Below are 16570 nucleotides of genomic sequence, written 5' to 3'. Positions count from 1 at the left end.
AGCTGAACTTGAAGCTGTATCTTAAAATTTCTAGTCTGCTGTTCTTTTTTCTGTCTACTAAATGACTTCTAAGTCAATGGATATTTTAGGGTTTTTTTAAAGAAGTAATATGTAGAATTAATGGTCACAATTATTACCTTATTATCTGTTTAACAGCTCTACTACAGAACTGGCAATGGTCAGTTTAATTGTAAGTACATTACTAAACTTACATGTTTTCTGATACAGAGTTCCACCTCTTATCATCTAGAGAAGCAACCCTAGAGAAACAACCATTATTACACTTGTGCATGAGGTGAAATGTACAAAGATGTTCATTACAACACTGTTTGTAATAGCAAACAATTAGAAACACTCTAAATTTCCAACAGTAATGAATAACTACACAGCAATCAAGAAAAATGAGTTACATCTACATAGTAAGATTCCTTACTATATTGTTGAATGGAAAACATGCTGTAAAACAATATAAACATTATGATATCATTTAATTTATATTCAGAGAAACTAAAAGCAATACTATATGTTTCAAGAGATACATTAACATGTATATAAATTCCTTTAAAAAATTCTGGACATGTACATACAAAATTGGTCTCAGTGGTTACTTTTAGGAAATAATAGTCAAGATATTTAGCTTTATTGATAATTTTGAATTTCTACAATGAGAACGTATCATTTGTTACTTGTGTAAACAAATTTATGTAGCCTAATGGGAACACACTCCAGTATTCTTGCCTGGAGAATTCTGTGGTAAAGGAGCTTGGTGGGCTACAGTCCATGGGATTGCAGAATCCTACATGACTAAGAGACTAACACTTTCACTTTCAGTGATTAACAAATGAAGCCAAATGGGACAGAAAGTAGTGTGATTTCTCTAAAGAAATCATTTCCCACTCATCTCTTTAAAGAGAAAAGTGTGGAAACAAATATAATCAGTGTGTAACGTAGTTAGACTTTTGAGAACAACAGTGAGGTTCTAGTTTAAAAACTAACTAAAATATTAAGGGTAGAAAAGAAAGTTATAGAAGAGCATATATAATATGGTACCATTGACGAAAAGGAAAAAAATGTGAATTTTCATAGAATATTCCTAGAGGAATACACAAGAAACTGTAGTCATTACCCCTGGGAAGGGAAACATTTTCTCATTGTGCATCTTTTAAAGCAACTTGAAAAATTTTAGTGACCAAGGGATTAGTAAGGAGGATGGAAGAGAACCATTTGAGGTCAGACATAAACACACAAAAACGTTAATTAAGGATATGTGGTAGTAAAAATAAAGTTCAGAGAAAAGAGCTCTTAGGGAGGGAAGGATTTTCAGATGTAGTTGTACTTGAAGTAGGCCCCAAAAGATAACTAAGATTTATATGGCAGAGAGGAGGAAGAGCAGTTTTAAGTTGAGTATCAAAGTATTTAGCAAGTAGTATGTGGACCTCATCTATCTAGAGTAGTAAGTTCATGATAGGTTTTTAATTTTAAAAATATATGTATTACTGAGAACTATTTCACAGGTTCAAAAGAGTATGTATCACATATATCAGCCACAGGGAATGTTAAAATGAACACATGTATCCAGTATTAGTTTAATAAATATAGCATTAGTAATGTCTTTATTTTTAAAATATTTGTGTATTTATTTATTTGGCTGTGTCAGGTCTTAGTTGTAGCATGTGGGATCTTTCACTGGGGAATGTGCTCAGTAGTTGAGGCTTACAGGTTTAGTTGCCCCACAGCATGTGCAGTTCTAAGTTCCCTGATCAAACCCAGGTCTCCTGCATTGGAAGGTGGATTTTTAACCACCAAAGCACCAGGGAAGTCCACGTTAGAAATATCTTCAGAGCCTCATAGCAGTCTTCCTTTCCTACCCTACCCTACCTACCAGGGTCCTGAATTTTATGTTATCATTCACTTGCTTTTTCTCTATGATTAGTTCCATTCCCAACTGTAACTTTTTTCTTATTAATTTAAGTATAGTTGATTTACAATGTTTCAGGTATACAGTAAGAACTTTGCTGGCAGTCCAGTAGTTAAGACTCCAAGTTTTCAATGTTGGGGGCTCCAGTTTGATCCTTGGATGCGGAACTAAGATCCCACAAAATATATAAACAAAAAGCCTAATACATTCAGGTGTACAGCAAAGTGATTCAGTTATAAATATATATATATTCTTTTCCAGATTATTTTCCATTATAGGTTATTATTATAAGACGTTGAATATAGTTCCCTGTGCTATATACAGTAGGTCCTTGTTGTTAATCTGTTTTATATATAGTACTGTGTATCTGTTAATCCCAAATTCCTAATTTATCCCTTCTCCCACCTGTAACTTCTTTTTTTTTTAATTTTTTTAGTTTTTTATTTTTTAAATTTTAAAATCTTTAATTCACCTGTAACTTCTTAATTTTGAAAAACTTCAAACCAACAGAAAAGTTGGAGTACAATGAATATCCACTTACTTTTCACTAAGATTTACTAATTTTTAACCTTTTGCCACAATGACAGGATTACATGAGCAAATGCTTATGATCTAATGTTAATTGCATAAAACAATATAAAGTCATATATGTAGTATAGTCATGACTATGTAGGAAAATATTGGAAGGAAGTGGTTAAGATGTCAGTACTCGTTTCTGGTGAGTGATAGGAATAAGTGATTTTTGTTTTATATCTTTATGTTCGTCTACCTGGAATTTTCTGTAAACAACACATATTCTATATGCATTACAGAAAAAAAATTTTTAATTTGTTTTAAAATTTAATTTTAAAAATACATGGAAAGAGAATAGGAGATAGTATCAAACATTCGTTCATAAAGTTTGGTAGTCCTAAAAAGTTAGTTTAAAACACAGTAATATGGAAAATAAACCTGGGTTCAGAGGTTGTACATCACTGACTCAATGGACATGAGTTTGAGCAAACTCTAGGAGATAGTGAAGGACAGGGAAGCCTGGCTGCTGCAATCCTTGGGGTCACAGAGAGTTTGTCATGACTTAAGTGACTGAACAGCAACATAGATCTTGTATCTGAAGGAATCTAATTCTTTCTCTCCAAGGTTGTTTCCAGATTCACCCATCTTTTGTGCAAAGCCCCTATTTCTTTAAGGCTCCAGTAGTCTGACTGTTAGACCCCTCCACTTCTCTCCCTGGCTGTTATCTGCTTTCCTCTTTTATTGAAGACTGACCCCTGGCTCCATCCTGCCCTTGATATCCTATCTAGAGATCCTTCTTGCCATTCCACTTTTCTCTCCCACCTCTAGAAACTAGTAAATTCTTACCCCTTCTGAAAAAAATAGTACTTCTTCTGAAATATTAAATTCAAGCCTCTTACTTTGGCTGCAGCTTTCTATCCTTCCAGCTGTCTCTTCTATTCACTATTCTGGGACCCATGAGACCCTGTAACACCTGAATTCTTCCATTTTGTCCTAATCAGCTCCACCATATCCTCATATACTTCTGGGAGACAGATCATCAGATGAGAACTCCCTTGAAATACTGACACTAAAACTACTATTTAACTGTATTCATATTCGTCCTTTCCTCCTTCCTGTTCTGTCCAAAGCTAACACCTACACTTGGGCTCCCAGCCTTGCCGCCTTCCCAGCTGTAATGATTAACAGTGATCCCCTAACTCTCCTTTGTCTCCCATTCTACTTGCTCCTTGCCAACCATATTTATTTTCTTTAACAATATAGGTTTTTAAAATATTTATTTATTTGGCTGCGCTGGGTCTCAGTTGTGGCATGTGGGATCTAGTTATCTGACCAGGGATTAAACCCAGCCCCCTGCATTGGGCATATGGAGGCTGGGCCACTGGGCCACCACAGAAGTTCCCCCCAACTACATTTAAATGTATTCAAGTCTCAACTAACTTTAAAAGAGACACTCTGGACCCTTTAGCTGCCACCCTACCTCACTACTATGCCCACTCATAGCCACACTTCCTGAAAGAATTCTCTACACTCAAATGGTCTACCTTACTTGCCTGCTCATTTTCCAATCCTCTGCCCAGCCGCTCTTTGAAAACTTGCTTTCATAAGATAACCAACAACCCAAATTAAGAGGAAAATTCTGAGTTCTTAACTTGAACACCTGCTTCTTGAAAGAGCTTTTGTGATCTGTGTGAGTCTGGAATCCCACATCTGCTCATCCTTCTATTGCTGCCTTTTACCTAAAACGTTTTCTTTGCTCTTCATTAAGCAACAGGGATACCTTGGAAGAAAAGGAAAGGACTTTCCTGGCAGTCCAGCGGTTGGGACTCTGCACTCCTGGCAGGAAAAAAAAAAAAAAGGAAGATTTATCTCCAAACTTTTATGTTTGTCCTCTTCTGCCAGTTTCTGACCTTGCTGTGCCACTTGCAGGATCTTAGTCCCTCAAGGGATCAAACCTGCTCCCTTGGCAGTGAAAGCGCAGAGTTCCAACCACTGGACAGCTAGGGAATTCCCTTCCATTTTCTTTTAGACCTGCTTTGATTGATCACTATGATGGAAACTGAATATAACAATTCTACACAAAATAGCAAAAACTAAACATCTTTTCCCCTTTGACAATGCTTTTTTAACAATTTCTTGATAGCTTCTTATTGACTGGCCAGCGAGGATGCCTCACTTTCCATCCGTTGTTAAGCCCTGGCTGTTTGAGCAGAACCGCCCTGACACCTTTCCTGCAGAGCCCCAAGCTGTCCTCCTGCTCCTTTGCCTGCTCATAGGCCCTTTCACCACCTAGCTCTCTGGATAGGAAGAGTAATTTTAATTTCAGAGTAAACTGGATGTGATTAATAAAATTAAATTTTTTAAAAATGCCATGTTCCAAAACCGTACAACTCCTAATAGGTGTTCCATAGCCAAGTAAGGAAGAGTTTGAGCTCTGGGTTCAGGTAGCATCTGAAATTAAATTCTGCCACTTACTAACAGTGACCCTGGGGAAGCAGCTTATCCCACCTGTCTCAGCTCCCTTATCTGTCAAGCAGGGATGTAAGTGCTTGCTTCACTGGGCTGCAGCGGAGATCAGTGAGTTAACTTACATAAGGCACTGGCTGTAAGGCACTTGGTAATAGGTAGCTAGTGTTCTAAACAATCACATGTACTATTAGCCATTTCTCACTTCAGAGAGATCCACTTAAGATGCTTGTAAGGTGTGAGGTTTCACGACCTGGGTTATGAGCAGCACCTTAAATTGAAGGAGCAAAGGGCTGACTTTAATTATTCCTGTTCCCAACAGTTGGCTCCATTTCCTCACTTTTCCTCTGCTTTATTTAAATAAGCTCAGTTCTGGTGTCATGTGAAACAAACCACATTTTACTATGCTCAGTTCTCCTCAGAGAAGGCAGTGGCACCCCACTCCAGTACTCTAGCGTGGAAAATCCCATGGACGGAGGAGCCTGGTAGGCTGCAGTCCATGGGGTCGCTAAGAGTCGGACACGACTGAGCGACTTCACTTTGACTTTTCACTTTCATGCATTGGAGAAGGAAATGGCAACCCACTCCAGTGTTCTTGCCTGGAGAATCCCAGGGACGGGGGAGCCTGGTGGGCTGCCGTCTATGGGGTCACACAGAGTCAGACACAACTGAAGCGACTTAGCAGCAGCAGCAGTTCTCCTAATGGAGGCACAAACACTGTTGTTAGGTTGGAAACCAGTTAGTCACAGACATGGTCTACTAATTTTCCAATCATGACAGATGTTACCTGGATGCTAAATAATGTCCAATCTCAGGAAATCCCAAGGAAAGCATTCATCAGTAAATAAGGAATGGATCACATAAGGAAAGGGAAAGAAAACGAAGAATCTTGAGTGTCCTTTTATAAAGGACCTTTTATACTGCTAGGCATTTCCCCATACCTTATCATATTTAATCTTCTCAACAACAGTATAAGGTAACTTCTTTTTAAGTGATTATAACCTGGTTTATGCCTGTTGTCCTTAGTGCATCTCTACTTCTTTTGTTCATGTTTTGTGATTGAAGAAATGGAACCTAAATGAAGGATATTGTGTGTAGTTAAGAAGCCGGAAAGCTCCTTCCTCTACAGCTGGAATTCTGTGAAGACCTCATTGATGCCTCATCCATCTATCATCTTCTCTAAGGCACCACTGTTTCGCTGTTGCTGAATCTGTGGACGCTCAAGTCCTCATCTTACTTGACTGTGTGACGTTTCACACTGTTGAGTGTTCTCTCTTCTCAAATACTCTCTTTGGCTTCACCAGCACCATTTTCCAGGGTCTCTTTTAACCACTTCGGCTCATCCTTCTGAGTTTCTTCTCGTCCTTGCCCTTAGATACTGTTTCTCCCAAGCCTTCCATGTAGATCACACTTTATTCTTTAAGTGATTTCATCTTTGACTTCGGTAATAGTTACTGCTGATAATTTAACTCTATTCAGGATCTCATACCACATACCTGGTAAGATCTGGATATCTGTTATTTCCATGCTCCAGAGTTACTTCAGACAGCTAACTAAAAACGCACCATCTTCCTTCCCATGAAACTCTCCTTCCAGTCATTTCCCTCATCTGTCATTGGACTCATATCCTTTTGGTCACCCAGGCCAGAAACTTGGGTGTCATCCTTGACTCCTCCCCCTGCCTCAGACCCCTCCCCATAAAATACTGGGTTGTGCAATTCTCTCTTGAGTTCATCTTCTCTGACCTCCACGGCCACGAACTTCATGCCAGCCACCTTCCCTCTCTTCCCTGGACTGCTGTAACAGCACTGTCTCCCTGTCTCCACTTTGTTCTTTTTCTCCCCTCCCATCCATTCTCCCTTGACATTGTAGTCAAGTCACCTTTTCAAAAATGCAATTCTGATCATGACAGTCTCCTTATAAAACCCTTAACTCCAACTTGTATGCTTGAAAGGGTGAATTTTATAGTATGTGAACCATATCTCAAGAAAAACAAAAACAAAAAATCTGGTTTACAGAGTCTCACAGGACCTGTTCTGTCTCAATGCCTCTTCTTGCCCACCCTCTTGAGGCCTCCCGTCTCTTGTCGGTCTCCTCTTGGTTTACCATTCTGCACTTCCTTCTGCCTCTGAGCTCTCCACACAACCTCACCTCTAAACGACGCACTCTCTGCTGTCTATTCTTCCACCCTCTCACCTCTTCACTTGGCTACCTCCTCCTTGTCCTTCCAGTCTCAGCTGGAGATGATGCTTCTCCGAAAAGCCTTCCGTGATCTCCCCAGACTGGGATTAGATACTCCTAAAGCATTTCATACTTAGCCCTTTTGTAGTATTTGTAACATTATATGTGTTCACTTTATGAATGTTGGGTAACTGCTCTGGGTTGAGCATGGGGCTGGGTGCTGGATATTGATCATGTCTCTGTTTCCCTGGAGCTTATACTCTAAAAAGGGAGGAATATGGACATTAAAGAACAAATTACACTAAATACTTTTATTGTAATTATGATGTAATTATGATGTTTTATGGCAACCTGAGAGGGTGTGATGAAAGAGTTGATATAATTGAAGGGACCAGGGAAGACTTCTCTGAAAAAGTGACATTTAAGCAAAGACTTTAAAGGCAGCTGTTGGCCAAGTGATGAGTGGAGGGTGGTGTTCATGCAGAGAAACAGCATGTTAGAAGGCCCTGGCAGAAAGGAGCTTGGAGTGTCAGAAACTGATAGAGGAACCTGGGGGAGGTGGGGCAGGGGAGGGATGCAGATTAGCAGATGCAAACTATAATATATAGGATGGACAAAGAACAATGTCCTACTGTATAGTGCAGGGAACTATGTTCAGTATCCTGTAATAAACCATAATGGAAAAAAACGAAAAAGAATATACACACACATATATAGATATGTATATGGGGCTTCCAAAGTGGCACTAGTGGTAAAGAACCTGCTTGCCAGTGCAGGAGACATAAGAGACGTGGGTTCAGATCTTCAGGAAGATCTCCTGGAGGAGAGTATGGCAACCCACTCCAGTATTCTTGCCTAGAGAATCTCATGGACAGAGGAACCTGGGGGGCTACAGTCCATACGATCTCTGTGTGTATATAACTGAATCACTTGCTGTGTAGTAGAAATTAACACAATGTTGTAAATCAAGTATACTTCAATAAGATAGATGTAAAATTAAGAAGAGTCTGGAAGAGCCAGATCATGCAGGGCCTTGAGGACAACAGTAAGGGTGTCTGTCCTATATTTAAAGCCTTTGAAGACTTTAAACAGGGGAACTTTAAAAGCTTCCCCCTAAGGACCTACTGTGTAGCACAGGGAACTCTACTCAATATTCTGTAATGACCTATATGGGAAAAGAATGTAAAGAGTGGATATATGTATATGTGTAACTCATCCACTTGGCTGTACACCTGAAACTGACACACATTTTATTCAGTTCAGTCACTCAGTTGTGTCTGACTCTTTGCGACCCCATGGACTGCAGTATGCAAGGCCTCCCTGTCCATCACCAACTCCCAGAGTTTACTCAAACTCATGCCCATTGAGTCAGTGATGCCATCAACCATCTCATCCTCTGTTGTCCCCTTCTCCTCCCGCCTTCAATCTTTCCCAGCATCAGGGTCTTTTCAAATGAGTCAGCTCTTCACATATGGTGGCCAGAGTATTGGAGTTTCAGCTTCAACATCAGTCCTTCCAATGAATATTTAGAACTGATTTCCTTTAGGATGGACTGGTTGGATCTCCTTGCAGTCCAAGGGACTCTCAAGAGTCTTCTCCAACACCACAGTTCAAAAGCATCAATTATATGCCAGTAAAAAACAAACACAAACAAAATACTTCCCTTGGCTGCTTTGTACAAGTGGAAGCAAGATGACCGGTTAAGAGGTTCACAAACATCTATGAATCTCCCACTATCCTGTAAGCTCCTTGAGGGCAGAAGTTACGTCTTACTATTTAGTGTATTCACAGAGTCCAGTATTGTGCCTGATATTTTAGCAGATGTTCAGTATTGGGTTAATGGCAGCCCACTCCAGTACTCTTGCCTGGAAAATCCCATGGACTGAGGAGCCTGGTAGGCTGCAGTCCATGGGGTTGCTAAGAGTCGAACACGACTGAGTGACTTCACTTTGACTTTTCACTTTCATGCACTGGAGAAGGAAATGGCAACCCACTCCAGTATTCTTGCCTGGAGAATCCCAGGGATGGGGGAGCCTGGTGGGCTGCCATCTTTGGGGTCGCACAGAGTCGGACACGACTGAAGCAACTTAGCAGCAGCAGCAGCAGCAGCAGAAGTGGATGTTGGAACCAGGATTCCAACTTTGGTTTCAGAAAGACTCAACACCCCACTGCTACCCAAGACTGACTGGATGTCCCTCCTTTTGCCTCCAGGGCATCTGTGGTCAATTGTATTTTCCCAAAATGGTCACAATAATAACTCACATCCAACATGTTTTTACTACAGTGTGACTTTGACACGTCCCACTGAGAAGTGAGGCCTAGTTCCTTCCCCTTGAATTTGAGGTGAGGTTATAAAAAGTGCTTGAGATTCCTCCTGGTTCTCTTGGGAGACTTGCTCTTGGAACTGAGCTACCAGGCCTTGAGGAAGCCCACCCAAGCTGAGAAGGGGCCCTCACGGAGAAGAGCCCATAGATAGCATCAACTTTCCAGCTGTTTGCAGGTGAGCCATTTTCAAAGTGAATTATCCAGCTTCCAGTAATCTACCCAGTTGACACCTTACGGAGTGAAAATGAGCTGTCCCCACTGAACCCTCCCCAAGTTACAGACTCAGCAAAATAAATGATGGTGGTTGTTTGAAGCCACTTAAGTTTGGGGATGGTTTTAAGCAACAGTAGGTGACTGGAACTGCGGCCTATGTTTGTCATGCAGGAAGGTGATGCCACTCAGCGTGGCCTATTACTATCTTATTTCAAAGACTGTCTTGTATCAGGTTGAAGTAGACCATTGAGGCAGGTGACAGGAATCCTGGGACCACATTGTATTGTCACCGTCAATATTTTACTTTTGGGGTCTTTATGATTGTGCTTATGTGTGTACTATTTCAGGGTCAGGGGCTGGGTCATTTTGAGACTCAGATGGAAATTACAACACTTTTCTCCAAAATAATACACATCCCCATCTCTGCGCATGCAGACATAAACACACACAATATTTAGAAATCATTTCTGTAGGCCCAGGCTAATGGTGATTTGCCATAATTTTGTCCTTTACCATTCATTTATCTTTTCATGTGTGCATGTTGTAGCCCACTGAGTGAGCAAACTTCCTGCAAAGGATATGTGCATCTAGTGATTGAGGCTTGTGGGAAATATTCACCAGGTGAATTCTTTGAAGGTGCAGTGATCTACTTAGGATAGGAAACTGTTCTTTCAATATACCACCCCCACCCCACCTCCCTCCAAAACGAGAGACACCCCCCCCCCCCACCCCACAGAAGGACCTGAAGCCTACATTCATGTTCTATTTAGAATCTAGGTTTTAGGAACAGGCATTATTTACATACTCTTCATGCAAATATCCAGTCTTGGATATCTAGAGAACCAAGGTAGTACCCAGTAGAAAGCTTTATACAAACAAAACAAAACCCACTAAGAATAAAAGAACATACTCTATTATCTGAAAAATTTGTGATCTTTATCCCTTCCATAGTTCTGTGTCTCACCCTGTACACACCCACTCCTGTAATCAGACCCCCTTCATGGCTTATCCCATGAGTTTTATTTCTCAAAGTACACTCCTTTTCTGGCATGTGCTTATGAAAAAAATTAAAAGCAGGAACAAACCTAATGCTAACAGAATAGTGGCCATGTTGTTTTCTCTTTTTTTCTGATCCTTTCCTCCCACCTATGCATTTCCACGGGCCACCTTTAATCCTAACCTGTTCAGAAGTTGGAAGTGTTTTTCCTCATCCAGGCCCCTTCTCCCTTCACTCTATAGGTGACTACAGCCACCTGGTGGCCATATAGAGAAAAGACAGGTAGATTGCCCCCCAAAATCTCTGTGATGGGAAGAACTTCTATGGAGTAACTTTTGGTCTTGGATCTATGGCGAGCAAGGAAAGAAACCAGTGGATAGAGATTACAGTTCAGGACCCAGACATCCTATTTCTTGGTCCCATCTTGCCCCCCAGGACACAGCATCCATCCACTAGCTATTACAGGCAGAGGAAATCACTTAACATTTAAGTTCATTCATCAAAATTTATTGCGCAGAAACTGTGTGCCCAACACTAGGAATACAGCAGTGAACAAGACGGACGTGCTATCTGCCCTTGTGAGCTTACAATCTAGCAGCCAGCCAGCCAATTATGTCCTAATGTTAACATTACTATTGTAATAAGCACTCTGAAATAGGCCTGGTGCTAAGAGACGATTTAACAGAAAGTCTTGACCTACATGGAGAAATCAGACAAGGTCACTGTGAGGAAGAAACACTTAGCAAGGTGGGAAATAGAAGAGTGTTGCAAGCAGGGAGAACAGCCTGTGTGCTGGCTCTGAGGCAGAAAGGTGTATAGTGAACAGAAAGCCAGCCAGTGTGACTGGGAGGTAGGGAATGAAGATGGGATGATGCCAGGTAGAGGCTGATTTATGCAAGGTCTTTGGATTTAGGATTTTATTCCAGAAGCAACTGGAAGCCCCTGAGATATCTGCAGGAGGAAAGTTAGATGTTTAGGTTTGTTTTTCAGAGCTCACTCTGCTCTGTGTGGAGGCTGTTGTTTAGTCATTAAGTCGTGTCTGACTCTTTGCGACCCCATGGACTGCAGCCTGTCAGGCTCCTCTGTCCATGGGATTCTCCAGGCAAGAATACTGGAGTGGGATGCTATTTTCTTCTTCAGAGGATCTTCCCAATCCAGGAATCGATCTGCGTCTCCTGCACTGGCAGGTGGATTCTTTACCACTGAGCCACCAGGGAGGACAGAAATGCATATGGGAGGACTGGTTAGGAAGCATTCCAGACCAGAAGTAATGACAGCTTTGAGAAAAGCAGATGGATCCCAGGGATATTCAGGTGATGTAATCTGCTTGGAGAGTGACTGTGTGTGAGGACGGGGATGTGTGTCTGGCAAAAGGTACTGAAGTAGGAAATTTGGGCAGAGGGGTAAGTTTGGGCAGATCCATAGGCACAGGCCCTAAGGCCGAGGCTAGAGCAACAGCATAGTTTTGGTTCTCAAATAGTTCGGGATTTAACAGAGCAAACAAGATATACATGAACAGCTGCAGAGCTGATGAAACGTCAAAATGATTCAGATAATTCATGGATTCTGTCATTACATGGGACTGAATGGAAGCTGTCTCACAGTGAATTCAGACACTGCTGAAGCCAAAGGGGGACACAGACAACCCCACCTCTATCCATGCCATTCCTAATCAGCCCCTCAGCATGCTCCTGTGCAGCCCACCCACTCACTCCTAGGGGGCCACCTTCCAGGAAGATGCACTAACATCTCCCTGCTTCTTTTTTTGCCTGAAACTGTCAAGAAATTCACCTGTTATTCTCATTTCCCCTTCCCTGCTTAGGTCATAGGGGACTAAATCTGGCCACTGCCCTTCATGGTTGTTCTCTTTTGAGAACTTAGTTAGCTTAGTTGACTTAGTTAGCTTCTCTCTTTGCATCACCCCTGTCAAGCCCCTTCTTGCAGAGTCACCATCTGGCAAGGCCAACCCCGTCTTCCTCACCTTCCTGTCAGAGTCACAGGCCCTTCATGAATATACATGCTGATGCTTCCTTTTTGTACCCCATCCGAAGTGGCCTATCCAGTGGCCCTTTCCCACTCTCGTTTTTTGGAGTCAGTGTATACCCACCTCTGTGCCTCAGAAAAGTCAGAGGAAAGGTTTGCTGTGGGTTTAACCATGAAGTAGCCTCAACAGCTGTTATTTAGCTGACACTTAGCCTTCCCTGTGTCCTCTCTGCCACAGAAGAACTCTGCTAACTCCCTTCCAGAGGCAATAACTCCAACAAACAAAACCACACCATGGCTGACTACACAATAGGCCTATAGGTTCCCATTATGCAGTAAGCTGGGACATTGACATATTCTCTTCATACCGAAAAGAACACGGACTTTGGAATTGGGAAGACCTGCATTTACATTCTGGTTGCGAACTAGTGTACCTTCTGTGCAATTAAGCTTCTTGCTAAGCTTCAGAAGATTTATCTGTAGAATAGTGGGAATGATATCTGTTTTATGGGTAGTTATATTAAATGAGCATATATAGCATAATATTTGGCCTGAATTACCTGGTGACCATTCACTTCCCCTCTTCCTCTTCAGTTTCAGCTGCCAAATACTATTCAGAAGAAAGACTAACCAGTTTTGTGTGGCCGGTGGCAGACATCTCCTCTTCCTGTCTTTGTAAATCCCATCTTCCTGCAGCCATGCCATTTCCATCATTGCCAGAAAAGTTCTTCTATCCCTGATCCCTATGTAGAACTTTTCTTTCTCTTACTATGGAAAAATTCTGCCTGAGCTCTATTTGACTATCCTCTTCTACATCTCCCTGATCTAAGATATTTTATTTTCTTGTATCATTCCTAAAAATGAATCCACTTCTAGCATTCTCCCTAGCTTTCTCAGAGTAAATGCTAATGAACCTGAGGAACAGGATGTTTACACTTCAGTAGGGCATGGGAACTTCATGCCAGCTCCCAGAGTGGAAAGAAGGTCTAGGTCCAAGCATCGCCCCTCCCCATCCCCACCTCTTTTCCTCCAGGGTACAGAAAGTGCTAAACTCCAAATGGGTCTTGAGTCTACAGGAGCATACACATCCCGTCCTATAGTTCTGTGAGGTCATCATTGAAGTACAGCAGTACTGCAGGTGTGTAAAGTGTACTGTCCATATTGAGATAATCAAATTCTTCCTGCTGATCCTGGATCCCATTCTCCTCCAGAGTATAATCCATGTTCAGGTTCTTGCCGTCATATTTCCACGTATAGCTGGCAGCATGTGCATTATAGGGGAGATAGCGGTGTAGTATTTCCCACATCGATTCCAGGGCCCCCACCTGGAGAACACAAAAGCACCCCACCCCAGAGTTCTGGGTGGAACACACACATACACACACACACGAAGCAAAGGCCAGAAGCCCAAAAGGCGACAGAGCCCGGGTTAGAGTGCTTCCCTTGGCAGATACAGCAGCTTAAGGCACTCCAGGGTCCCAGAAATAAACTTGAAACTCCAGCATGCAATGAATGGCCCCCAAGTCCTATCTGCCTTTGTGGCAGCCACTTCAAATAAACAGATGGCCCAAACGTCACTGCCCTGACCTCATCCCCACAATAAAGCAGACTAATAAGAGTACACTTGCAACTGCTGTACAAAAACACAGCACGAAAGAGCTTCTGAGGACCACCATTACTAAGATGCACAAACTGTCGCCCTGGGCGCAAATTCCCAACCCCAAGGACCCAAGTAACCTTTCTTCGGTTTCCCCTAAAAGGGAAGAAAACAGCTTCCATTGGCTGTGGAGAGCTGCTGGCCTGCAGAGCTGTTTGGAGTTTTGCTGGGGTTCTTAGTTCCCTCTATCCTGCCCTCAGGCACCGGTTCTCACCTCCAGTGTGTGCTCTTGCGACGTGAGCGTGTTAATGATGCGGATATTCCGGGTCTTGGAGGACAGCCGCCCCACCTCATAACGCGACCCTTGCCACCAAGGTTTCCCGAAATCATTGGCCCAGTCCGAACGGGGTAGCTGAGGCGGCACGTGCAGAAAGCGGCCCCGGGGGGTGCGGTATCTCAGGGAACCGGTCAGCGGATCTATGTGCTTGCGAATCTTTAAAGCAGGGGAGGAGGGTGGGAGCAGTCACTATTTCGGGCTCTGGTTGGCCTCTATTTTTCCTCTTCAACCCTCCAGCGCCGCCTCCCCTCAACCCGTTTCCAGAATAACTCACGTCTCTGGTTTTCGGATCAAACCAGTGGCTGATATCCTGGCCCGCCACTTCCACGATGGGTTTCAACAGCAAGTCTCCTGGGAAGGAGCAGCCGCCGTCAGTGCTAGCCATCCAAGAACCAAACACCCCCACACACCCCCGACGCTGGCCCAAAGTGTGGCCCTTACCCTTGTACTCCTGTGCCAACGGGGTTAGGTTGTACACGTTTCCCAGGTAAGACACCCAGAGGTCTTCCGGCTGGTTATGTTGGGCCACCTCGGCCGGCGTGAAATAGCGACGTTGAAAATACTCAAAGTTTGGCCCGGCCACTAGGCCCCGGCTTGGCATAGCTCTTGCTCTACTGCTCACTGACTTTAGTTGCTTCCTCGCTTTTCAGCACGCACTCACTACTGCATCCTCCCTCGTCCGGTAGCTAAGGCGAGCGCGTTTATCCGCTGACATGGAAACCATTATTCCTTTCCGGCCACCGTCCACTGAGATTAAACGCGGTGCAGGCAAAGAGGGGCGTGGGCTGCGGGTACTCATGGGAAACGTAGTCCGGTTCCGGCGTTCAAGTAATTGTGTCAAGACGTCCGAGGGAAAGAGAACACTCCGTTTTAATTCATTCAGTGGTCTGGGCTACAGGGACTCTAGGACAGACTATCTCGCGAGGCAGAAAAAAAAAAAAGAAGGGGAGGAGTGTCATTTTGAAATTGTCGCTAAATTCCAGTGAGACCTGTAAGAATCTAGAGAGTTGAAAAATTCTCGCGATATCTTAATACGTCTGGCGTAATTGGCCTCCTTGAGCTGCAGCATTGGTGTAGGAGAAGCTCGCGAGATCTCTGCAGTTGCCGAAGAGACGAAGAACTGGCGAGGTGATCTCGCGAAAGAAAATAGGTCGGGAGCACTCGCGAGATCTCAGACCACTGGACTCAAAAGGTTCTTAGGAAGTTGAAGGGCTTGGAGGAGGCCCGGGAACAAATGGCCGGAGCTGGACCAACGATGCTGCTACGAGAGGAAAATGGCTGTTGCAGCCGGCGTCAAAGCAGCTCCAGCGCCGGGGTTAGCTCGGGTTCTGGGATTGAGGGGCTGTCGGGGAGCAAGATGGGGGAACGGAAGGGGAACTGCAGGTCCCGGCAGCCTCTGGGCTTCGTGTGAGCGCCCCGCAGGCTGTCGGGAACTGTGGTTCCGCAGGCGGGCTGCAGCCGGGCAGCGCGGTCTGAGCGCATGTTCCGCCCCCGCACAGGACTCTGACGGGGAGCGTGAGGAGGACTCGCCGGCTGCGCGCGCTAGGCAGCAGCTGGAGGCGCTGCTCAACAAGACTATGCGCATTCGCATGACAGATGGACGGACCCTGGTCGGTTGCTTCCTTTGCACCGACCGTGACTGCAACGTTATCCTGGGCTCGGCGCAGGAGTTCCTCAAGCCATCGGGTTAGTGCTCAGGGAATGCACACCCACTCCGCCGCATTCCACTCAGGGAATGCGGCGGAGCTTCACGCAAGGCATTTCCCCTAAAGTGCCTGGCCGCACACCCTATTTTCTGGGGCTAGAAGTTGTGGCTCAGAGGGAGCGTGGCCGACCCTGTCCTGCCTCCCTAATGCTCTCTGACTCTTCTTTCCAGATTCCTTCTCTGCCGGGGAACCCCGTGTCTTGGGTCTGGCCATGGTACCTGGACACCACATCGTTTCTATTGAGGTGCAAAGAGAGAGCCTGGGGGGGCCTCCCTATCTCTGAGCCCTGTCGCACATGCCTTTCAGTCCTCATTAAACTTCTAACTGACCGTAA

General features: G+C 44.0%; 2 protein-coding genes and 1 long non-coding RNA gene across 6 annotated transcripts in view; 2 read left to right on the top strand and 1 right to left on the bottom strand.

Moving 5' to 3' along the window:
- LOC138414960 (uncharacterized) overlaps positions 1-14215 on the top strand; it is a 21637-nt gene extending 7422 nt beyond the window's left edge. The window contains exon 4 of one of the 2 annotated variants that reach the window (XR_011247026.1): positions 13191-14215. This is a non-coding gene — a long non-coding RNA (uncharacterized lncRNA). Of the gene's footprint in view, positions 1-156; positions 195-13190 lie in introns of those variants that run through there. The other variant, XR_011247027.1, reaches the window with a different exon arrangement.
- Positions 11099-15440, bottom strand: CYB5D1 (cytochrome b5 domain containing 1). Of its 2 annotated transcripts, XM_069542864.1 has the most exons (4): positions 14972-15440; positions 14805-14881; positions 14468-14686; positions 11099-13921 (listed from the first exon to the last, which is right to left on the bottom strand). In XM_069542864.1, the coding sequence occupies exons 1-4, from the start codon at positions 15129-15131 to the stop codon at positions 13691-13693; spliced, it is 687 nt and encodes a 228-aa protein (XP_069398965.1). In that variant the 5' UTR covers positions 15132-15440; the 3' UTR covers positions 11099-13690. The 2 variants fall into 2 exon arrangements, with proteins under 2 accessions (XP_069398965.1, XP_069398964.1); XM_069542863.1 differs by having other exon boundaries at positions 14805-15221.
- Positions 15009-16570, top strand: NAA38 (N-alpha-acetyltransferase 38, NatC auxiliary subunit). Of its 2 annotated transcripts, XM_069542868.1 has the most exons (3): positions 15009-15845; positions 16030-16216; positions 16407-16570. In XM_069542868.1, exons 1-3 carry the CDS (start codon positions 15765-15767, stop codon positions 16517-16519), a joined length of 381 nt encoding a protein of 126 aa, XP_069398969.1. In that variant the 5' UTR covers positions 15009-15764; the 3' UTR covers positions 16520-16570. The 2 variants fall into 2 exon arrangements, with proteins under 2 accessions (XP_069398969.1, XP_069398968.1); XM_069542867.1 differs by having other exon boundaries at positions 15716-16216.

Source organism: Ovis canadensis, chromosome 11 (assembly GCF_042477335.2).
Source record: "Ovis canadensis isolate MfBH-ARS-UI-01 breed Bighorn chromosome 11, ARS-UI_OviCan_v2, whole genome shotgun sequence".
Classification (NCBI taxonomy): Eukaryota; Metazoa; Chordata; class Mammalia; order Artiodactyla; family Bovidae; genus Ovis; species Ovis canadensis.
Note: the sequence above shows the minus strand (reverse complement) of the source record. Positions and strands in the feature narration are given on the sequence as shown.